At 35.2% G+C, this 21,267-nt stretch overlaps 1 protein-coding gene across 4 annotated transcripts in view; it reads left to right on the plus strand.

The window, feature by feature from the left end:
- Positions 1-21,267, plus strand: part of ANKRD12 (ankyrin repeat domain 12) — a 124,302-nt gene that overhangs the window by 89,796 nt on the left and 13,239 nt on the right. For all 4 annotated transcript variants that reach the window (XM_044243396.1, XM_044243400.1, XM_044243399.1 and 1 more), the window contains one exon: positions 14,751-19,471. In XM_044243396.1, the coding sequence (XP_044099331.1) occupies positions 14,751-19,471 (4,721 nt within the window). The remainder of the gene's footprint in view (positions 1-14,750; positions 19,472-21,267) is intronic.

The following is a 21,267-nucleotide window of genomic DNA, read 5'->3' on the forward strand; positions in this document are numbered from 1 at the left end:
GCTTAGAAGTTGAGATTTACAAGAGACTATGTAAAATTACCTAATGTTTTATTTCCCGGTCTCTGAGCTACAGTTCTCAATTAGTTTAGGGATATGAAAACTGTAATGATTTGTTTACTAAAATGCAGCTGTATTTTTTTTAGCGTTACTTCTTTAACTATATAATATAAATAACTTCTATAATTAATCCTTAAATATATTAGATGTGGTTAGTGAACTATTATAGAGCAAAGGAGCAACCCAAAATATGTATGAGAGGCATGCAGCAGTTGTGAAGTACTCCTTTATTGAAGTCCCAGAGAATCTCTGAAACTTGGAATCAGATTTTCAGGAAACAGTCTCAGCAAAAGACTGAGATTATAGAGAGAGCACAGATTGTTGCAAAGTCCTCTCAGAGGAGGAGAGGCCTGTTGTAGAGATCCACCAGAAAACTGCTGAAGAAATGAGTTTTCCCCATTATCAGTACAAAAAGAAAAACGGATTTGAAGAAAGTCAGGTGAATGAAAGACAAGAAGGACCAAGATGAACAAACAGAACAATTGGTCTTAGAAAATATAAATAATATAGAAAGCAGGTGGATAAATTCTTCTTGGTATTCTTGGCGATCCTTGGAGGGCAATCAATCTGCTAACCATAACAACAAAAGGCTGTGGTTGAAAAGTAGACCTGGAAAGTCCTTGGAATTCAAAATACTTATCATTACTCAAAATAAATATTCTATACAAGACTAAAAAACAGACTGGATATTGCCGAAGATCTTGAGATCAAAGAGAACAGTGTATAAAACATTTTTTAAAAGACACTGAAAATACGAGGAAAAAGATAAAGACAAGCAAACAAACAAAACACATGCCCAGGATAATATAGTGTTCATCTTTAAAAAGAGCAAATGCTAAGAAGAAAATAAAATTTTTAGTTGAAGAAAATGTCCTTTAAAGAAAGATTTATATTTGTGGATCAAAGGGAAAATTTAAAGAATAGAAAGAAGGGGAAAAACAAAACCAAAAACCCACATCCAGATACATCACAACTTCAAGGATAAAGATTTTTTTTAAATCCTATAAGCTCCCGGAATCACAGGGAAACATGTTACATACAAAGGAAAGAGTGTCATCTGGTTTCTCATTCTTAAATATTTTAGAAGACAGGTGGAGGGGCACCTGGGTGGCTCAGTCAGTTAGGCATGTGCCTTCAACTCGGGTCATGATCTCAGGGTCCTCAGATCAAGCCCCAAATCGGACTCCTAACTCAGCAGGGAGACTACTTCTCCCTCTGCCTGCTGCTGTCCCTGCTTGTGCTATCTCTCTTGTTCTCTGACAAATAAATAGGTGAAATCCTTAAATTTAAAAAATAAAAAAAAAAAGGTGTAGCTATAGTTAACAGCATTCTATGAAATACTATTTTGAACTTAGAATTCCATTCCCACCCAACTATCACTCAAGTGTAAAGAAAAACCTTGGATATGCTTTCTATTCTTTTTCTGAAAAAAACTACTTACATTTTTACTCCTCACAAATACAAAATACAAGTCTAAAAGGAAGATACAAAGGCTAACTCGGGATTTTGGTGAAAAATTCCAGAGTGACAACAATGAGCAGTTGGTATATTTCTAAACAAAAAGTCAGCTTTATGAGGAATGTTATCAAGAAAAGAGTAGATAACAATACACATATTATGTGAATTAGATTCTGAGAGTTCACTGTGTCTGGTATTATTGATATGAAGGCATATTGTCTTGAACTGATGAACAAGAGAAAAGGTGAAAACTTCAGGGAAAATAAAACATGAACAATTCAAGGCCTAATTATAAAGCAGGCTAAAATGTGACATGATTTTGGGGTGCTCATGGAGCATGTGCATGATTTCTGAAATGGCAGTAAGAGCCATTTCAGGTAATTTAGAAGAGTCTGTTGGTCAGGTAATTTAGAAGAATCTAGGGAACAGATCTGAAGTTCAGAAATTATGTTCCCTTTATTATTTCTAAGTTAAAATCAAATGTAGTACTTTAAATAGGTTATAAAGAATGATTCTCTTGGGTGGTAGGATTTTTTATGGATTTTTTTTTTCTTTACCCATCTCAGTTTTCTATCATGAACTGTTTCACCTTTATAATAAAAGAATGGTAAATGCCACTTGAAAATAATTGAAATGAAAACAATCTTTATAATAAATAAGATTACCAAAGAAGTATAGCTTAGAAATTTTTATGCACTAGTGCATCACTGAATAAAAATGACATGTAAGCAAACACCATTCCAAATATAAAGTTTGGTTGTTGTTTTTTTAAGTAATATGCCTTGTGTTAAAAGAATACTTAGTTCTGTTTGAGTTCTGTTGAGTACATTACACACACACACACACCATTGTAGATATTTTGGTAATGGAAATCAAGTCATAAAGCATTTTTTTCTATTCTTTTTGAAATGGCTGTTTAAATAATAAAGTTCAGATTTTAGTATTCCATACTACCTAGATTTGATCTCTCTGATTGGGGCAAATTAGTTAACCTTTATGTGCTAAGTTCCACATCTGTAAAATAGAGATTACAGTACAGACCTCATAGAGGTGTGGTAAACAAAGATTAAATGAATTAATATATGAATGCAAGTAGAGTATCAGCCGGTACAGGGTACACTTGATAAATATTAGTTTTAAAAATAGTGAAATTCTGGGGTGCCTAGGTAATTCAGTCATGAACTGCCTGCCTTTGGCTCAGGTCATGATCCCAGGCTTGGGATCGAGCCCGGTATTGGGCTCCCTGCTTGGCAGGAAGCCTGCTTCTCCCTCTCCCACTCCCCCTACTTGTGTTCCCTCCCTTACTATGTCTCTCTCTCTCAAATAAATAAATAAAATCTTAAAAAAAAAAGTGACAATCTGAAACAAGGTTACCACATTAGACATATCCAGTTACTTAAAATGATATATTGAGAACCATACTTATGTAATATTGTAGTTTTCTCATCTTTAAAAATGTCATTTGTATTTACCATTATAAAGATGAAAAATCTAATCAAGTTCATAGGTTTATAGTCATTTAAGGTAGGCACAGCATGGCTGTATTTCCTGTATTTTGTTATTTCTTGCTTTTTGAAATACAATAGACCTAGAACATTGTGTAAGTATACAGTGTAATGATTTGATACATGTATGTGTATACTGAAGAATTACCACAGTAAGGTTAGAGGACACATTCGTCCCTCACACAGTTACAATTTTTTGCGTGTGTGGTGGGAACTTTTAAAAATCTACTTTTAGCAACTTTCAAATGTACGATACAGTGTTGTTAACTGTAGTCCTCATACTGTACATCATATCCTCAGAACTTGGTCGAAACTGGAAACTTGTACCCTTCAACTATCTTCACCCATCTTCTTTATCCCCTGACTTCTTTTCCTTTATAAATTGTGTTAATAGTTGTGAGTGAGGTGTGTTTAATCTCTTATTTCATGTATTTTTGGAGTATATAAATGAAGATATTGCATATCTAAGATGTGAATATCTCAAAATCACGCAGAAAATAGATAGTGAGTTCCTATTTGAAATTCAGCTTTAATCTCAGGTGGGTATGTTTAACACCACTAATTGTTTATCAATTCAGATATTTTACATGTTAGATTAATAGTAAATCCCATTTAATATAGTGCTTTATTGTAGAGCCTAGGTTTTTGTGATAGTTATTTTCTTGATATACTCCATCATGAAATAAACATATAAAAGTAGAAGGTATTCATACGCATGTTTATGAATTATGGCATGGATTTACTGGGTGTTCCTCTGGTTGTATAGTTCATCTTGAGTGTATTTAGAGTTTTTATGTACTCAGAAGTAACAGCATGAAGATTATGAGTACCAGTATTAGAGTCAGAGAAATGGGTTTGAAGACCTAGCTCTGCCACTTATAACTATATGGTCATGGACAGATTTATTCTTAACATTATTAGTATCTAGATAGATACTAGTAGATACTAATAGTATCTACTAGTATCTTGTAGTTAGATACTAGTAGTATCCTAGATATACAGGGTGGGTACAAAAGTGAATGAGGTAATGTATATACTTTCATAAATATGGTATTTTAAACTTCACCCATGGATTATTTTCAACAAAAATTCTCATCTACTTATTAAGTTGTAGAAGAAACACTTGCTTTAAATCATTCTATAATAATTTACCGTTGTAGAATATCATCTTATAATGGCATTAAATTGCAATTACAAATGAAACAATTATATAATTGTAATTCCCCGTCTCTAGTCCCATTCCCATTTCCCTTCCCTTCTTTGAGGAATACTAAAAAAATCTTTTACGTAAGTAGTTGTCTTTTATGACTAGTACTTTTATGTTTAAAAATATAAATTTCACCAGACACTAATATAAGAAAATTGTTTCTAAGAAAATTGTTCCTTGGTTCACTCTGTTTCTTCTTCCCCTCACTGCCTCCATCAGCGCCTCCTTCTTACCCCAGGAAAAGTCTTGGTCTGCATATGTCCATTTTTTACTTGAAATACTGGTGGTTTCTATTGCCTTCATTCTGAAGGACCACATATCTCCATTGTAGCCCTGTAGTAAGTGAAGTAAGTTCCTGGAGTCAAGTTGAATCTTTTTGTCCTAAATTTTCTGATAATAAATTAAATACGAAAAGTTACGGGATTCAGTTTTGGCTTTTTAAGTTAACATGTGCTTTATTGAATTTGGTTTTATTTAAGTGCTTTTAACTTAACGATACATTTTTCTCTTCTTACCCTTAGCGGTGAGTTAATATGTAATTACATGCATGGTATGTACCAAGATATGCTAGGCACATTATGTAAATTCATCTAATACCCAAAATAGCCCTGTGAGTTAATCCCTAATATTAGATTACTGACTGTTAAGTGGCAGAGCAAAGATTTGAACCTAGGACAGAACCCTTGTACTTTTCCATTGTACCATGCTGATTGTCACTGTGTATGAAAATTTCCGAGTCTAATGATCCTGATACCAGCATAAAGCCAAAATATGCGTTTAGTGTATGTTTGACTTAATGATAACTGTTACAAAGTGTGCTGTGATCAGTGTCATTTTATTGTGCTTGAATGTGACTACAAATGTGGCTACAAAGAGGGTTCTGAAAGTAAAATATAATAGCTGGTGTTTTTGTTTTTTGCCGTAGAGTCTACCATTCATTAATTTAAAATCTTTAATGAAAGTTTACATTTTCATACATACAACATTCCTAAAAATGTGCTTACATTTTACCTGATTTTGTACTAAGAAAATTAAGAAAATTATTTATTAAAAAAAAAAAATTAAAAACCCTCTGGGCACCTGGGGGACTCAGTCAGTTAAGCATCTGCCTTTGACTCCGGTCATGATACTGGATCCTGGGATCGAGTCCCACATGAGGCCCTTTGCTCAGCAGGGAGTCTGCTTCTCCCTCTACCCTTCCCTGCTGCTCATGATCTCTCTCTGTCTCATGCTCATACTCTCTCTCTCAAATAAATAAATAAAATCTTAAAAAAAAAAAAAAACCCTGGGGCACCTGGGTGGCTCAGTGGGTTAAGCCTCTGCTTTCAGCTCAGGTCATGATCTCAGGGTCCTGGGATTGAGCCCTGCATCAGGCTCACTGCTCAGCGGGGAGCCTCCTTCCCACTCTCTCTCTCCCTACTCCTCTGCCTACTTGTGATCTCTCTCTCTGTCCAATAAATAAATAGAAATCTTTAAAAAAAGAAAAAATTCAACTATAGTATATATGTTTAGGGCTTTTTATTTTATTCTGTATATTGTATGATGTATTCATTTTTTAAAAACATTTTTAAATAGATTATAGTGTAATTGTAAACAAATTAATGATTTTACCTTTATTATCAAATTTTTCAAATATATGCAGAAGTAGAAAGAACAGTATTATGAACCCATATGTATTTATGATCCAGTTTTACTAATTACCACTTTCTGACCAACTTGTTTTGCCTCTCTCCATTCTTTCATACCCCGTCATTTTGAAGTCATTTCACTAGAAAATGTTTCAGTAGGTATTTGTAAAAGAAAGAACCTTTTACTTTAAACATAATCACAATACCATTATCATACCTAAACTAAAAGTTACTACTATTAAATATTCAGGTATTATTAAATTTTAATATTAAGTATCCAGTTCTGATTGCCTCATAAAATCAAAAGGTTTTTTTTCTTTGACTTTTTAAAAGTCAGAACCCAAATAAAGTCCATGTATTGAAAATTGGGTTATATATCTCAAGTATCTTCTAATCTGTAGATAGCTTCCTTGCATTCTTACATTCTTGCAATTTTGTGTTAAAATACCCTGATCATTTGTGGGTAAATTTTCTCAAAGTCTGAATTTTGTTCATTGCATCTCCATGATTTCATTTAAGGAACATTATTTTCCCACTTACTATCTTGCCTGATTCCAAATTTTCATAGTTTATGTACAGTGAGTTTAATGGTAAACTGGCTTTAACATTGAGAAGGAAAAGTTGCTTGCAGTTATTACAAAGAAATTTTGCTGGAGGTTGAGCAGATGATTTTAATGGTTCTGATCAATTTTCTTAATTTTTGTCAAGACGGAGGTGAACATTGGACTTCTTTTGAAACTAATTTCTAGTGGTACTGGCATAAACTCCTCATATAAATTATCAAAATATTTTACATGCTAGGTGTCTGGGTGGCTCAGCTGGTTAAGTCACTACCTTTGGCACAGGTCATGATCACAGGTTCCTGGGATCAAGTCCCACATTGGGCTCCCCCTGCTGTGCAGGGGAGCTTGCTTTTCCCTCTCCTTCTGCTTGCCATTCCCCCTGCATGTGCATGCTCTCTCTTTCTCTCTGTCAAATAAATAAAATATATATATATGTATATATACATATACACATATATATATATATATATATGTAGTTTAAGGTTTTAAAACTAAGGACAAAATCATATATATATGAGATGATGATTTTGTCCTTAGTTTTAAAACCATATTTTCATCACTACTTTTTAGAATATCAACACGGTGTACATATATCTAGTATTTCATATGGGTTCTCTAATTTTCCTGTTCTTTGCAGTTGAACAGTCTTCACTGAGCTGAAGGAGGGTAAAGATTTGCTATTTTTATTACATCCATTCAGTTTCTGTCTTAATTGTGGTGTTAACCAGTATCAGCAGTTTTTCTGATAAATACAAACATAATACATATGTATTCAAATAACTGTATAAACACTATATAAAAATGGTGCTACTGCTTAAAAATAGTTTCGGGCTGACTAAAACAGTTCAGCCACTGATACATAAGAGCAGAAGATCAATATAGGAAGAAAGGCATTTTAGTGGATAATGTATGAAAGTGCAAGCTGTATGAAAATTCAAGGTGGCTTAAAGCAAATCAAAGAACAGAGCTGTGCTCCACATGACAGGTGATATGGGAACTAATGGCATGTAGATGAAATACTTGCCACCTCTTCAAATTGCTGAGTTTAAAAGGGACATCAGCAATGAATTACCCGGATAGTATCAGTGGCAGCATCATTTGCCACCTGGATACTATACAGACTTGTAGAGTGAGTAAATTTGTATTTCATGTTTATATCCCTTTTTACAGTCCTCCTGTTCTACCTTATGTATTCCCACTTGATTTCTGGATTTCTTAATGTAGTTCTAAAACCCTCTCTTTGTGTATTTATTCTACACTTATTAAGCACCTACTATATGTTATAGTGAAAGTTCCCAAGTGTAAGTCATGGACTTACATTTAAAATATCTGTTGAATAATGTGGAAAACAAGCAGAAAATTACAGCTAACCTCATTGAAGGTTACTTTCCCACAAAGGACTCTCAAATTTCATAAGTAGGCCATTTTTTTCTTAGTAAGCACACTACCATCCCTAAGGTCCTCCATCCCACAAACATAAAATACAAGTTTTTCATTCCTTGGATGCTACAGATTTAGGCAAATGCTGTTAAAAATAAAGTAATATATTACTGTAGGGTTCTGGGAAGCTGAATCTTGTGCATTTGTGTATTTAAGCACTTGCTCATCTAGAATAGGTGGAATGCATTGAGGATATAGTGAAGCAGATAGCCTTCCCTTTGCCCTTTGCCTTTTTTTGAGAAACAGTCTTTAACCTCCCATTTCCCAGGTGATGAGAATAACAGATTTTTCTTAAAAATCACCTTTTGGAAGTGATGTTCCCAAAGGATATTTGAGAAATTAAATATAGCTCTTTCCAAACCATTCCAAATAAACATGTAATCTCCATAAATGCCAGTGCAAACATAGCTTCAAGACAAGTCCCCTACCCAACATCCTCCCCATAATAGGTGACTACCCCAAGCCCTTCCTATTTATAAATTCTTGAAGTACTCATCCCCCTAACCTCTAATCTAAAATATCTTCTAGGTAAGTAGTTGGGAAGTACTAAAAGCCACTGATCAGAATACACATAAATATGCATGTAAACTTGAGGAAGAATGAGTAGAATACACTAGTCTGGCTAATGCAAATAGAAAGAAATGAGAGGTGGGAGACAATGTAGAAAATACTGTGAAGTTGGACAAAAGCATCCTGGCCAATGTAGCATCCTGGGCTACATTTCCTAAGGGTGAGGTAACCTTGGACAAGCTACTTACCTGGCTCAGACTCTGTTTATATGTCTCTTAAATAGGAATGTTAATTGCTGTTATGAATAAATGGTAGTAGGAGAAATAATGTTTTAGATTTTCAAAAGTCTCATACCATCATCTGTGGAGTTTTTATTTTATCCTCGAGTAGGGAGCCCTCAGATGAGAAGAGACATAATATGTTCTGTAATGCTGGCTACATTGTGGTAAAGGTGATAACTGATCTAGGCAGAATATGATGAGAAACTGAGCTGGAACAGTGGTAGGGGGAATAGAAGATGGATTTAAGAGATAGTCCAGAGATTGAAACTCTGAACAGTTAATTTTGGAAGTTGAGGAATTGAGAATGTTAAAAATGGCTCAGAGGTTTTCAGTTGGAGTAAGTGGGTTGATAGATATGCTACAGAAGTGGGAAATAGTGGCTTTAAGCAGCTAAAGGAAAGCTTCAGAAGAGAAAGTAAGGAGTTGCATGTCCTCAATTTTGAGTTAGGATGGTTGGAAGGAGTCCAAGAATGTCCAAGTTAGGCATATGAAGCTCTAAGGAAAAGTAGAAACCTGAACTTCACTATAAGTTCAAATTTTAGGGTCATGGTGTGTTTAGTTTTGTATCATTATTATCATCCACTCTGAGAATATATGTGACATTAGAATAATTATATGTTCCCTAAAAGTTATTATAATTCAGACATTTTCAAAGTCCAGACACTCCTGAATTTCTTACTAGACTTGTGATGTAATTGGTTTGTCAAATGCATATTGGTGGTTTTGGAGAGATTTTGAAAGAGGAATTTATATATTATCATCTCTCTGCATTGGTCACATGTGCTGGTTTTGCTACCCCTTTTTTGGCTACCATACAAGAAAAGATGGAAATGTGTGGTAGCCTCAGTAGGGAAAAAGTCAAGCCTAAGGATAATATTGACCTCAGATAATATTTAACTATTCTGTAAGTGTCACTAGTGTTTGTTGCAAATATCTAAACATCCCTTGAGAAGTACAAGGGCAAATTTCAAATGTATTTAAGTGTTTTTAACCAATTAACCTTTCTTATATTATTTAGCATTTTTTTATGGAGAAGATAACACTTTAATGAAAAATTGAATGCTTGAATGATTGCTTAACCTTTGTATTTCTCATTTTCCTTACTAGTTTCCCAAATAAAATTGTTTGAGGTGATAAACATTAATTTTTTTTTTTTTTAATTTAGAGAGCAAAGATCATGATCCCAGGGTCCTGGGATTGAGCCCCATGTTCTCCTGCTCCCTCCTCATCAGGGACTCTGTTTCTCCCTCTCCTACTGGCCCTACCTCTCTCAAATAGTTGCCTCTCTCTGAAATAGTGAACAAGTGAACAAGCGAATGTGAATGAGCTCGGGGGAAGGGCAGAGAGAGAGGGAGGGAGAGAATCTTAAGCAGGCTTTGCTTAGCACAGAGCCTAATGTAGGGCTCAATCTCCTAACCCCAAGATCATGACCTGCGCTGAAATCGAGAGTCAGACACCTAACTAACTGAACCACCCAGGTGCCCCAAACATTAACAAAGGAACTTTTTGTCAGAAATAATTTGATATGTGTTTTAAATACAAATTCAAATTTACTGATTAAGTAGATAATTAAAGACTAAAAGATTGGAACAAAATGGAAAATAACAGTATAATGATAGCCATGCCATTCGACTACAAGAATTTGAGGATTTGGAGAGTCTAGGTGATTTTCTCACTGTAAGTGATCATCTCCTAAAAAAGGAAAGCCTACTTTTTTTTTTTTTAAAGTGACTTCCATACTGTAATTGCAAGACCAGCCCTATGTTCCTGTTAAATCAAAAGGTTTAGGGGTCACTTAGGGAAGAAAAGAGATTTTTCAGCCTGGTCTGCAAGTGAAATGATATCATGGAGGTGTACTACTTTTGCTGAGATCACACTCCCAGCTTCGTGGGAGCAGTGCAGGGTTATTGCCACCAGTTGCTGAGGACCACCCTGCAGTGGAACAAGCTCAGTGGGTGCATGCAACTCATTGACCAGGGCCAGGTTACAGTCCTTCACTGTAGTAATGCCACACTCTCATCATGGACACTAATTAGTGTCAACCTAACTTTCTCACTTTAAAACCTACATTTTGTTGTTGCTTTTAAAAATACAGTCTTTGAAGGGTGCCTGGGTGGCTCAGTGGGTTAAAGCCTCTGCCCTCGGGTCAGGTCATGATCCCAGGGCCCTGGGATGGAGCCCTGAGTCAGGCGCTCTGCTCAGCAGGGAGCCTGCTTCCCCTCCTGTGCCCCCGCCCCCCTCTGCCTCTGCCTACTTGTGATCTCTAGCTGTCAAGTAAATAAATAATTTTTTTTTAAATGTAGTCTTTGAAAAAGAACCATAGGGAAAAAAAGTATATCTGGATTGGAAAGCATTGCTTAATTACCTTCAGCTGATGAATCAGGAACACAAATGACAAACCTTACATCTCTTAGGGTACACATATGTATACTCCCTTAAGGAATTTGCATTTAATCTTGAATGTATATATTCCTGGTAAGCACTACGATCTACTAAGCAAAATATACATGAGATTGTATGTGTGGTATGATTTAAGTAATGTATTTAATGTATTAAATAATGTATTAATACACATAGACAAAAGACCAGAGGAAAATAGGCTGAAGAAATTATAAAGTGACATTACACAGGAGGAAATACAAACACATGGCAAAATAAGCCACACCAGTAATCAAAAAAAATAGTAACGTGTTATTTATACCTATTAGTTAACTATTTATATAACTATATAACCATATAACTATATATATAACTATATAATATATAAATATATATTATGTATATTACATATTTAATATATGTGTATACATAAATTATATGTGTATAAAATTATATACACATATATATTTTTAATATATTATATTTATATAATATATAATTTATATACATAAATATATATTTAGAAAATATATATTATGTAATATATGTATATAGAAAAAATACATTATGAAATTATATATATTATGTAAAATATATATTACATAATATATTTTTTCTATATTATATAGTTATATGGCTATATATAATATGTATATTACATAATATATATTTTATATATATATATAAAATAGGCTCTGCACCCAGCAAGGAGCCCAACACAGGACTCAGCACAGCTCATGACCCTGAGATCAAGACCTGAGCTGAGATCCAGACCTGGACACTTAACTGATTGAATGAATCACTGAGGCATACCCTCTATTAGAGAACTTTAAAAAAAATTTTTTTTTCTGATAATGATGTTATCTGTTACGCTAGGAATTTGGAAAACAGAAAAGTTTGGGGTGCCTGGGAGGCTCAGTTGGTTAAACGTCTGCCTTCAGCTCAGGTCATGATCCCAGGGTCCTGGGATCAAGCCCTGCACAGGCCTCTCTGCTCAGCAGGGAGCCTGCTTCTCCCTCTGCCTCTGCCTGCTGCTCTGCCTACTTGTGATCTCTCTCCATCAAACAAATAAATAAATAAGATCTTAAAAAAAAAAGTTTTAATAAGAAAATAAAAATCACCCATAATTCTTCCAGCAAAAGTTTTAGTACAGATACTCTTTTGATGCATTTCTCGTTTCCTTTTTCATACACAAATTAATAATAATTCTGTTTTCAAGTACCATACAAAAAATTTTTTCTGCATTATTAAATATCTATAATATCAAGTAATTGGAAACAACCTGAATGTCCCCTCAGTAAAACGATCAGTTTAAATGATAACAAATTAATTCAATGTAATACGTAGTCTGCAGAAGCAATAATGAAGATTTAATTTCAAAAGAAAATGTGATCAGTTCAATGGAAAAAAGCCATATGAAAAATGATAAATATGCTGTAATTGTATCTGCTTGTTTATGTCACAGTAATTTCCATGCCCTGAAATCCCTGTACATCTTTCGTACCTCAACTTCAGTGCCGCCACTTTGAGAATCCTGCTTTCCTTCTCTAGTTCTCCCAAGCAGACTGCTTTCCAGGGGTACCCTTTCGACCTAGTATCTATTGCCTTTTTAGCTATTATCAGGTTGTATTACTGTTAAAGGGGCAGGGCTGTCTTTGTATTTTGTCACCCCCTCACACCTAACACTATGTGCCTGATGAAACAATATTTATTGAAGTCTGATTCTTAGTGTAAAGCTGAGGTTTTGTGGCGTATACAAAGGAAAAAATCATTCCTAATTTCCAATAAAAGTAATCACGTAATGAGAGACAATATAAATAGAATAATTATACATAGATCATAAAGAATTAAATCCTTGAAAACTGCACATAGGGATAAGTTCTCAAGAGCAATTACAAAGAAAGCATTAACAATAGCAAATAACACCCATTGTATAAGTACATATTTTTGTAGTCACTTAATCGGGACCAAAATAAACACTGCTCCCAAAATAGATGTTCCTTTTTGCAACATAAAGTTCTGTAATTTAATACTATACATTTGAATATTGATGGCTGGGGATGGGGAGCAACATCTATACAAGCAGTTTTAATTGCAAAAATGTTCTTTTTTATACCATGTGTCAGTATAACTATACCACTCATTAGAATATTCTTCTTCTCTTGGGCGCCTGGGTGGCTCAGTGGGTTAAGCCGCTGCCTTCGGCTCAGGTCATGATCTCAGGGTCCTGGAATCGAGTCCCGCATCTGGCTCTCTGCTCAGCAGGGAGCCTGCTTCCTCCTCTCTCTCTCTGCCTGCCTCTCTGCCTACTTGTAATCTCTCTTTGTCAAATAAATAAATAAAATCTTTAAAAAAAAAATAAAGAATATTCTTCTTCTCTAAAAATAAAGATTGTGGCCTCATCAGAGCTCCTATACAGTGCCCAGTACCTTACAGATGTCCCAGAATGCTTCTGGAATTTGAACTTTTATGTGAGAAGAATATTTGGGGGCTAGATCAGTTGAGAGGAAGCTTGATATATTAAATTTATAATTTTAATAAAAAATTTTGATAAATACTTAGCAAATTTATCATTTTTATAGTGAGTTTGGTGTTTCCTCCTTGGTCAGAGACCTGTTTTCTTCACCTTTAGTTAGAAGCCTGGATTTTCTTTTCAGATTGAGGCCCAATGTATACAACATACATTTCAACTAAGAAAAGATGCCCACCTAGGAAAAAGAAAAAATCTTTTTTTTAAAAATGATATAAGGGGCACCTGGCTGATTCAGTCATTGAAGCATGTGACTCTTGGAGTTGTAAGTTTGCACCCCACATGGGGTGTAGAGATTAATTAAAAATAAAATCTTTAAAAAAAGATGATATAGTGAAATAGAATCTGGCATGTTTTAGCTACATGTATACAACTTGAATGCAATTGAACTTCCATGCAGTTAAAGTTAATTTTCATGTACTTAAAAATGATGTGTAGAAATTGAGCCCATTATTTCCCCCCATTGTACTAGAGTGTGTATTAGTGTCACTACTATTCAGACTATAAGTCTGAATTATAGATATGAAAATTAAGGAACGTAGTAGCTTTTTTCAGATCACATATGTACTGAATGTATCTGTTATAATCTTGATTATATAATTGGGGGATACATGTCTTTATTTTTTTAACTGGACAGTCATGTGTCTTGTGTAGGCAAAACCATTCACCTTTATATAAGTTACTATACTTTGTGAGAATTATTCCCTGCTGATTTTATTCATAAAAATTCTGAAAATATAAGATAATATGTGACATTTACTTAATCTCCTTAAGTTAGTGGTTCTTAATCCTTTTTGCATCAGAGAATTTTATTTCAACATTCCAGGGGGGGAAAAAGTACATATATGTAAAATTTTATATAGCCAGTGTTTCCCCTGAATCTAGTCCTGGATTTTCTGCTTTTTATATAGATGCATTTTTATATCCTGTATCTTTGATATATGAATTCTGAATTAATTATACTGTGTGCTTTTAGAAGTGTCAAGAGATCTCATTATGAAGCAGATTCTTTATAAAGGTTTTTCGTAATACAGCAGATTTCTTACATGTTTTATTAAGCATTTTTTCATTGTAATTCTGAAATTTTCTTTCTGAATTGAAATAGTTACTTTATATGCTATATTTTTCTCTCAGCTTTATTTTTCTGGCTATTGTCTCTTGACCAACAACAGATTTTCTCTTTTTATTCTAGATTCTGAAGAGGCTCGGTCTGTAAATCCTTCCAGTGTTGATGAAAATATTGACTCTGAGACAGAGAAAGACTCTCTCATCTGTGAAAGTAAACAGATAATTCCCAGTAAAGCACCTCTTCCATCTGCTCTTGATGAATATGAGTTCAAAGATGATGATGATGAAGAAATAAATAAAATGATTGATGACAGACATATTCTTAGGAAAGAGATACGAAAAGAGAATGAAGCTGAAGTAGAAAAGAATAGTTTATTTACCAAACAGGAGAAAGCTTTCTATCCTAAATCATTTAAAAGTAAAAAACAAAAGCCATCGAGAGTTTTGTATTCAAGTTCTGAAAGTTCAGATGAAGAAATTCTTCAGAATAAAAAGGTTTCTGCTCCATGTTCTGTCCCTGAAACGTCAAATTCTGATACACAAACCAAAAAGGAATATGGAGTTTCAAATGAACACAAACAGAAAGGCAAAGCTAAAAGAAAATTAAAGAACCAGAACAAAAATAAAGAGAACCAAGAGCTGAAGCATGAAAAAGAGGGGAAAGAAAATACCAGATTAACAAACTTGACAGTTAATACTGCACTAGATTGCTCAGAAAAGACCAGAGAGGAGGGGAATTTTAGAAAATCTTTTAGCCCGAAAGATGATACTTCGTTACATTTATTTCATATCTCCACAGGTAAATCTCCCAAACATTCTTGTGGACTAAGTGAAAAGCAGTCAGCACCACTAAAACAAGAACATACTAAAACATGTTTGTCACCAGGAAGTTCTGAAATGTCTTTACAGCCTGATCTTGTTCGGTATGATAATACAGAATCTGAATTCTTGCCAGAAAGTTCAAGTGTAAAATCTTGTAAGCATAAGGAAAAAAATAAACATCAGAAAGATTTCCACTTAGAATTTGGTGAAAAGTCAAATGCCAAAGTAAAGGATGAAGATCATAGTCCAACATTTGAAAATTCAGATTGCACACTGAAAAAAATGGATAAAGAGGGTAAAACATTAAAAAAGCATAAATTGAAACATAAAGAGAGGGAAAAAGAAAAGCATAAAAAAGAGATTGAAGGTGAAAAGGAAAAGTACAAAAATAGAGATAGTGCTAAAGAGTTGCAGCGGAGTGTAGAATTTGATAGAGAATTTTGGAAAGAGAATTTTTTTAAAAGTGATGAGACTGAAGATCTGTTTTTAAATATGGAGCATGAGTCCCTAACAGAAAAAAAATCAAAATTGGAAAAAAACATAAAAGAAGATAAATCAACCAAGGAAAAACATGTTTCAAAAGAGAGGAATTTTAAGGAAGAACGAGAGAAGATTAAAAAGGAAAGTGAGAAATCTTTCAGGGAAGAAAAAACAAAAGATTTAAAAGAAGAAAGAGAGAACATACCCATAGATAAAGAAACAGAATGCAGTTCTTTAGGAACAAATGCCAGTGAAGAATCTACAGGGTTACATTCAATGGAAAAGGAAATAGAGATGGAAAAACAAGAAAAGCATATAAAAGAAAATAAGGAAAAATCTGAGAGGCGGTTTCAGACTAAAGAAAAGGATGTTGAGAAGACTGAAAGAAAAAATGCTGAAAAAGAAAAGAAGACCAAACATGAGCATAAATCAGAGAAAGACAAGTTAGATCTTAGTGACTGTGTTGACAGAATAAAAGAAAAAGACAGGTTGTATTCACATCACTCTGAGCGTTGCCACAAAGAAGGAGAGAAGATAAAAAATATCACCACTGTGAAAAAAATTGATGATAGAGAGAAAAGTAGAGAAAAGATGGATAGAAAACATGACAAAGAAAAACCTGAAAAAGAGAGGCATTTAGCAGAAAACAAAGAAAAGCACTTGATAGAAAAAAAAAACAAACAAGCAGACAATAGTGACTATACTAAATCAGAAAAGAGCAAAAATAAAGAAAAAGACAGGGAGGTAGATAAAAAGGAAAAATCGAGAGATAAAGAAGGTGTAAATATAACTAACTCCAAACACTTCCAGGAGGAGAAGAAGTCAAGTATAGCAGACAGTAGTAAAGCACAACATGAGAAAACTTTATCCCTTAAAGAAAAAACAAAAGATGAACCTTTGAAAACGCCAGATGGAAAAGAAAAAGATAAAAAAGATAAAGACATAGACAGATACAAAGAAAGAGACAAGCATAAGGATAAAATTCAACTAAATAGTTTACTCAAAGTAAAATCTGAAGCAGATAAGCCTAAACTTAAGTCATCACCAGCATCAAAAGATACTCGACCTAAAGAAAAGAGGTTAGTGAATGATGATTTAATGCAGACAAGTTTTGAACGAATGCTAAGCCTTAAAGACCTAGAAATAGAGCAGTGGCACAAAAAACACAAGGAAAAAATTAAGCAAAAAGAAAAGGAGCGGTTGAGAAATCGGAATTGTTTAGAACTTAAAGTGAAAGATAAAGAAAAAACAAAGCATTCGCTAGCTGAGTCCAAAAATAAAGAACTTACTAGGTCAAAGAGTTCAGAGTTGACTGATGGTTATACCAAGGAGAAACAGTCTAAAGATGTTGTAAGTAACAGATCACAATCTGTTGATGCCAAAAATATAACAAATGTAGGGAAGTCATCTTTTGTTTCAGATAATAGCTTAAACAGATCTCCTAGATCCGAAAGTGAAAAGCCAGGTCTCAGCTCCAGATCTGTATCCATGATTTCGGTTGCTAGCTCAGAAGATTCCTGCCTTACCACAGTGACAACCCCCAGGCCTCCAGTTGAATATGACTCTGACTTTATGTTAGAGGGCTCAGATTCCCAAATGTCCTTTTCCCAGTCACCGTTTTTGCCAGTTGCCAAATCTCCTGCCCTTCATGAAAGGGAATTAGATAGTTTGGCTGAACTTCCAGAGCGGATTAAACCACCATATACAAGCCGACTTCCAACATCCCATCTCCGATCATCTTCTGTAGAAGATGTTAAACTAGTTATAAATGAGGGGAGACCAACTGTAGAAGTTCGAAGATGTAGTATGCCATCTGTCATTTGTGAACATACAAAACAATTCCAAACAGTATCAGAAGAAAGCAGTCAAGGTGGCTTAGCTGTGCCAAGAGATACTTGTCTTTCTCCCAAATCTGAGGTGCCCTCAAGTGTGCCTGAGAGAGAACTTTCAAATGTGTCTAACATTCATTCCAGTTTTGCTGCCTCTCCAACTAGATCTGTAAGCAGCAAATACATTTCAGCTGATATAAATGTTATCAAGAGTACTGCTCCAGTGGGCACTTTAATGGACAGTCCTGTGCATTTAGAGCAATCTAATCAGGTTGGTGTGATCCAAAATAAATCATGGGAGGTGCCTAATGACGGACTGGAGTCATTAAGCACCAGTGACTTGAGCTGCCCAAATTCTAGTGCACCTGATCAAGATTCTTCTGTTCAGGGTTTTTGTAATTCTGAAAACAAAATACTAAAAGAACAGAACACAGATTTTTTATCCCTGAACCAGACTCAACTACCAGGAAACTCTTGTGCTCAGGACCCTGTGTCCTTTCTGCCTTCACAGCAACCTTGTTCTTTCCACAGCCAATCACTTTCAGATGCTGAATCTGTTTCTAGACATATGTCTGTATCATATGTTGCCAATCAAGAGCTGGGTATTACACAACAGAAAAATGCCGTTCAAATTATGAATTCTGTTTTAGATACTGATAATGAATCTACGAAAGAAATGGAAAATACTTTTGTCCTAACAGATGTCAGAAAGACAGATGCCTTTGTCCCAGTGTACTCTGAAAGCACTGTTCAAGAAGCATCACCAAATTTTGAAAAGGCTAATACTTTGTCTGTATTACCACCAGAAAAAGACTTTAGTGGAAGTGATGCTTCTTCCCAGCTAAATACACATTACACATTTAGCAAACTAATGTATAAGTCTTCCAGTGGCCATGAGGTTGAAAGTAGCACTTCTGATATTCAGGTTATTTCACATGATAAAGAAAACAAACTGGAGAGTTTGGTCTTAACTCACCTGAATGATAAATGTGATTCTGATTTATGTGAAATGAGTACAGGGATGCCAAAAGGAAACCTAAATGAACAAGATAATCCAAAACATTGCCCTGAAGGTGAAAAGTGTTTGCTTTCCATGGAGGATGAAGAATCACAACAAAGCACTTTATCAAGTCTGGAAAACCATTTACAACAACCGGCCCAACCAGAGATGCATAAATATGGTCAAATAGGTAAAGTAGAATTAGAAGAAAATGCTGACGACGATAAAACTGAAAATCAGATCCCGCAAAGGATGACTAGAAACAAAGCAAATACAGTGGCAAATCAGAGCAAACAGATTCTTGCTAGCTGTACACTATTCTCAGAAAAAGACAATGAATCTTCATCTCCTAGAGGAAGAATAAGGTTGACTGAAGAAGATGACCCCCAGATTCACCACCCACGGAAAAGGAAAGTGTCACGTGTACCACAGCCTGTGCAAGTGAGTCCCTCTTTACTGCAAGCAAAAGAGAAAACTCAGCAGTCTCTGGCAGCCATTGTAGACTCTCTGAAACTAGATGAGATTCAGCCATACAGTTCAGAGAGAGCGAATCCGTATTTTGAATACTTGCACATACGGAAAAAAATTGAAGAAAAGCGCAAACTGTTGTGTAGTGTTATTCCTCAAGCACCTCAGTATTATGATGAGTATGTGACATTTAATGGATCCTATCTCCTGGATGGAAACCCCTTAAGCAAGATTTGCATTCCCACAGTAAGTAACGTCACTTAACACGAATCTGCTGTCCAGTAGAAGTATGATGCAAGTCATTTACGTAGTTTTATTTTTTCTAGTAGCCACATTTTAAAAAGTAAAAAGAAACAGTTAAAATTAAACATTTTATTTAACCCAGTATATTCAAAATAACTACTTCAAAATATATCAGTGTAGAGAAGTTGTTTATGAATGAGACATGTTATATTCCTTTTTTTTTTTTTTTTTTTTTTGTACTAAGTATTAGAAATCTGGTGTACGTATAGTACCTCTCAGTTCAAAGTAAATGCATTCAGTAGCCATGTGTGGCTAGCGGCTACCTTATCAATCAGCACTGGTCTATAGTGTTTTCTTTTTCCTTACCTGCTTTTCCTTCATCCCCAAAGAGGTATGCTTTTATTTCGCTGACTCACTTACATGTGCATCAAGAACAGTCTTCTCTGGAATTTCCCTCTGTTGAGCCTCTTCTTGCTGGTGTATTCTTAATATTCTCTCTCAGTTGGCCTTTATCCACCCATTCCAAACATACTTGTTTTTCCTTCATCCTGGGGAGAAAAAACTTACCCTGTGACTGTGCCAGTTTGTCACGATCTCCTTGTCTCTTTCCTTTACTACCACACTCTTGAAGAGTAGTCCATGCCTGATGTTTTCTCTTTATCACTGCCTATTTATCCCTTAAACCATATGCACAGATCACCAGTGAGCTTGTGGTGCCACATTTGTTGGCCTCTTTTTCTTTCTACTTGATCTTTGTCACATTTGACATTGTGACCATCTTGTTCATAAAACTTGCCCCTCCTTGGTTTTTAGATGGTACGCTCTTCTGGTTCCCTTTCCTCAATGACATATCTTTTTCTCTCTCTTTTAATGACTCCTGTACCCACCCTTAAAGCATCAGAGTTCCCTAGGAATCATTCTTCAGTCAACTTTTTGTCGTTGTGGTCTTGGCTATTCCTGTGGTTTCAGCACTCTTCACGTGTCAGTTTAGTCCCCTAAAATTCTTACCTTAGCCATGTCATCTCTTTTGACCTCCAGAATCAGATGTACATGCCTCTTGGGCAGCATTACCTATATGATCTGCAGATACCTGTCATAGGTTTAGTTCCCCAGGAAGTAGGCCCTAAGATTCTGCACAAAGCTTATTGGTAAGTGCTGTCAGGAACAATACCTATAACCATGTGAAGGAACCGCAGTTCAGCAGAGCAGGAAGTCGAACTGAGATGTAGTTGCAGCATTCATTTCAGCTGGAACTCAGGAGTGGGGTCACCCTTTTGACATGTAGCCTGCCTCTAAGGAGGGAACATGACCTTGGGCACACCAACTGTCTTCCCTTCCAGGGTTCCCATTGCCAGTTTCTTGAGAGGAACTCCAGAGAGCTTTCAGCCTCCAGCACTCCTGGGAGCTGGGGTTGAGTGCCTCATTCCTGAAGGAAAATTCTAACCATGCGCCAAGTATCCACTCCAACTTTAGATTCCCAAAGACCAAAAGAAATGATTTATCTTTCATTGTCTCAGAAGCAAATCTTTATTATTAGTGATGACACCAGAGTACTGACCTTCTCAGTTACCATATTCTATCTATTCTACCTTAGAACTCTCTCCATTAACTCTATCTTCCACCACTGCGCTGTTTTAGGGCTCTTGTCATCATCTCTCACTTAGAACATGCAGCAGCTTTGTCACTTCTTTTTTTTCCTACTCTCTCTCTGCAGGAGCATTCTCTTGTTGTGAAATATATATCCTGTTTAAAACAGTAAAGGGGCTCCTGGCTGGCTCAAATCAGAAGAGCATATGACT

The sequence above is a fragment of the Neovison vison genome, chromosome 3 (assembly GCF_020171115.1).
Source record: "Neovison vison isolate M4711 chromosome 3, ASM_NN_V1, whole genome shotgun sequence".
In the NCBI taxonomy this organism is placed as follows: Eukaryota; Metazoa; Chordata; class Mammalia; order Carnivora; family Mustelidae; genus Neogale; species Neogale vison.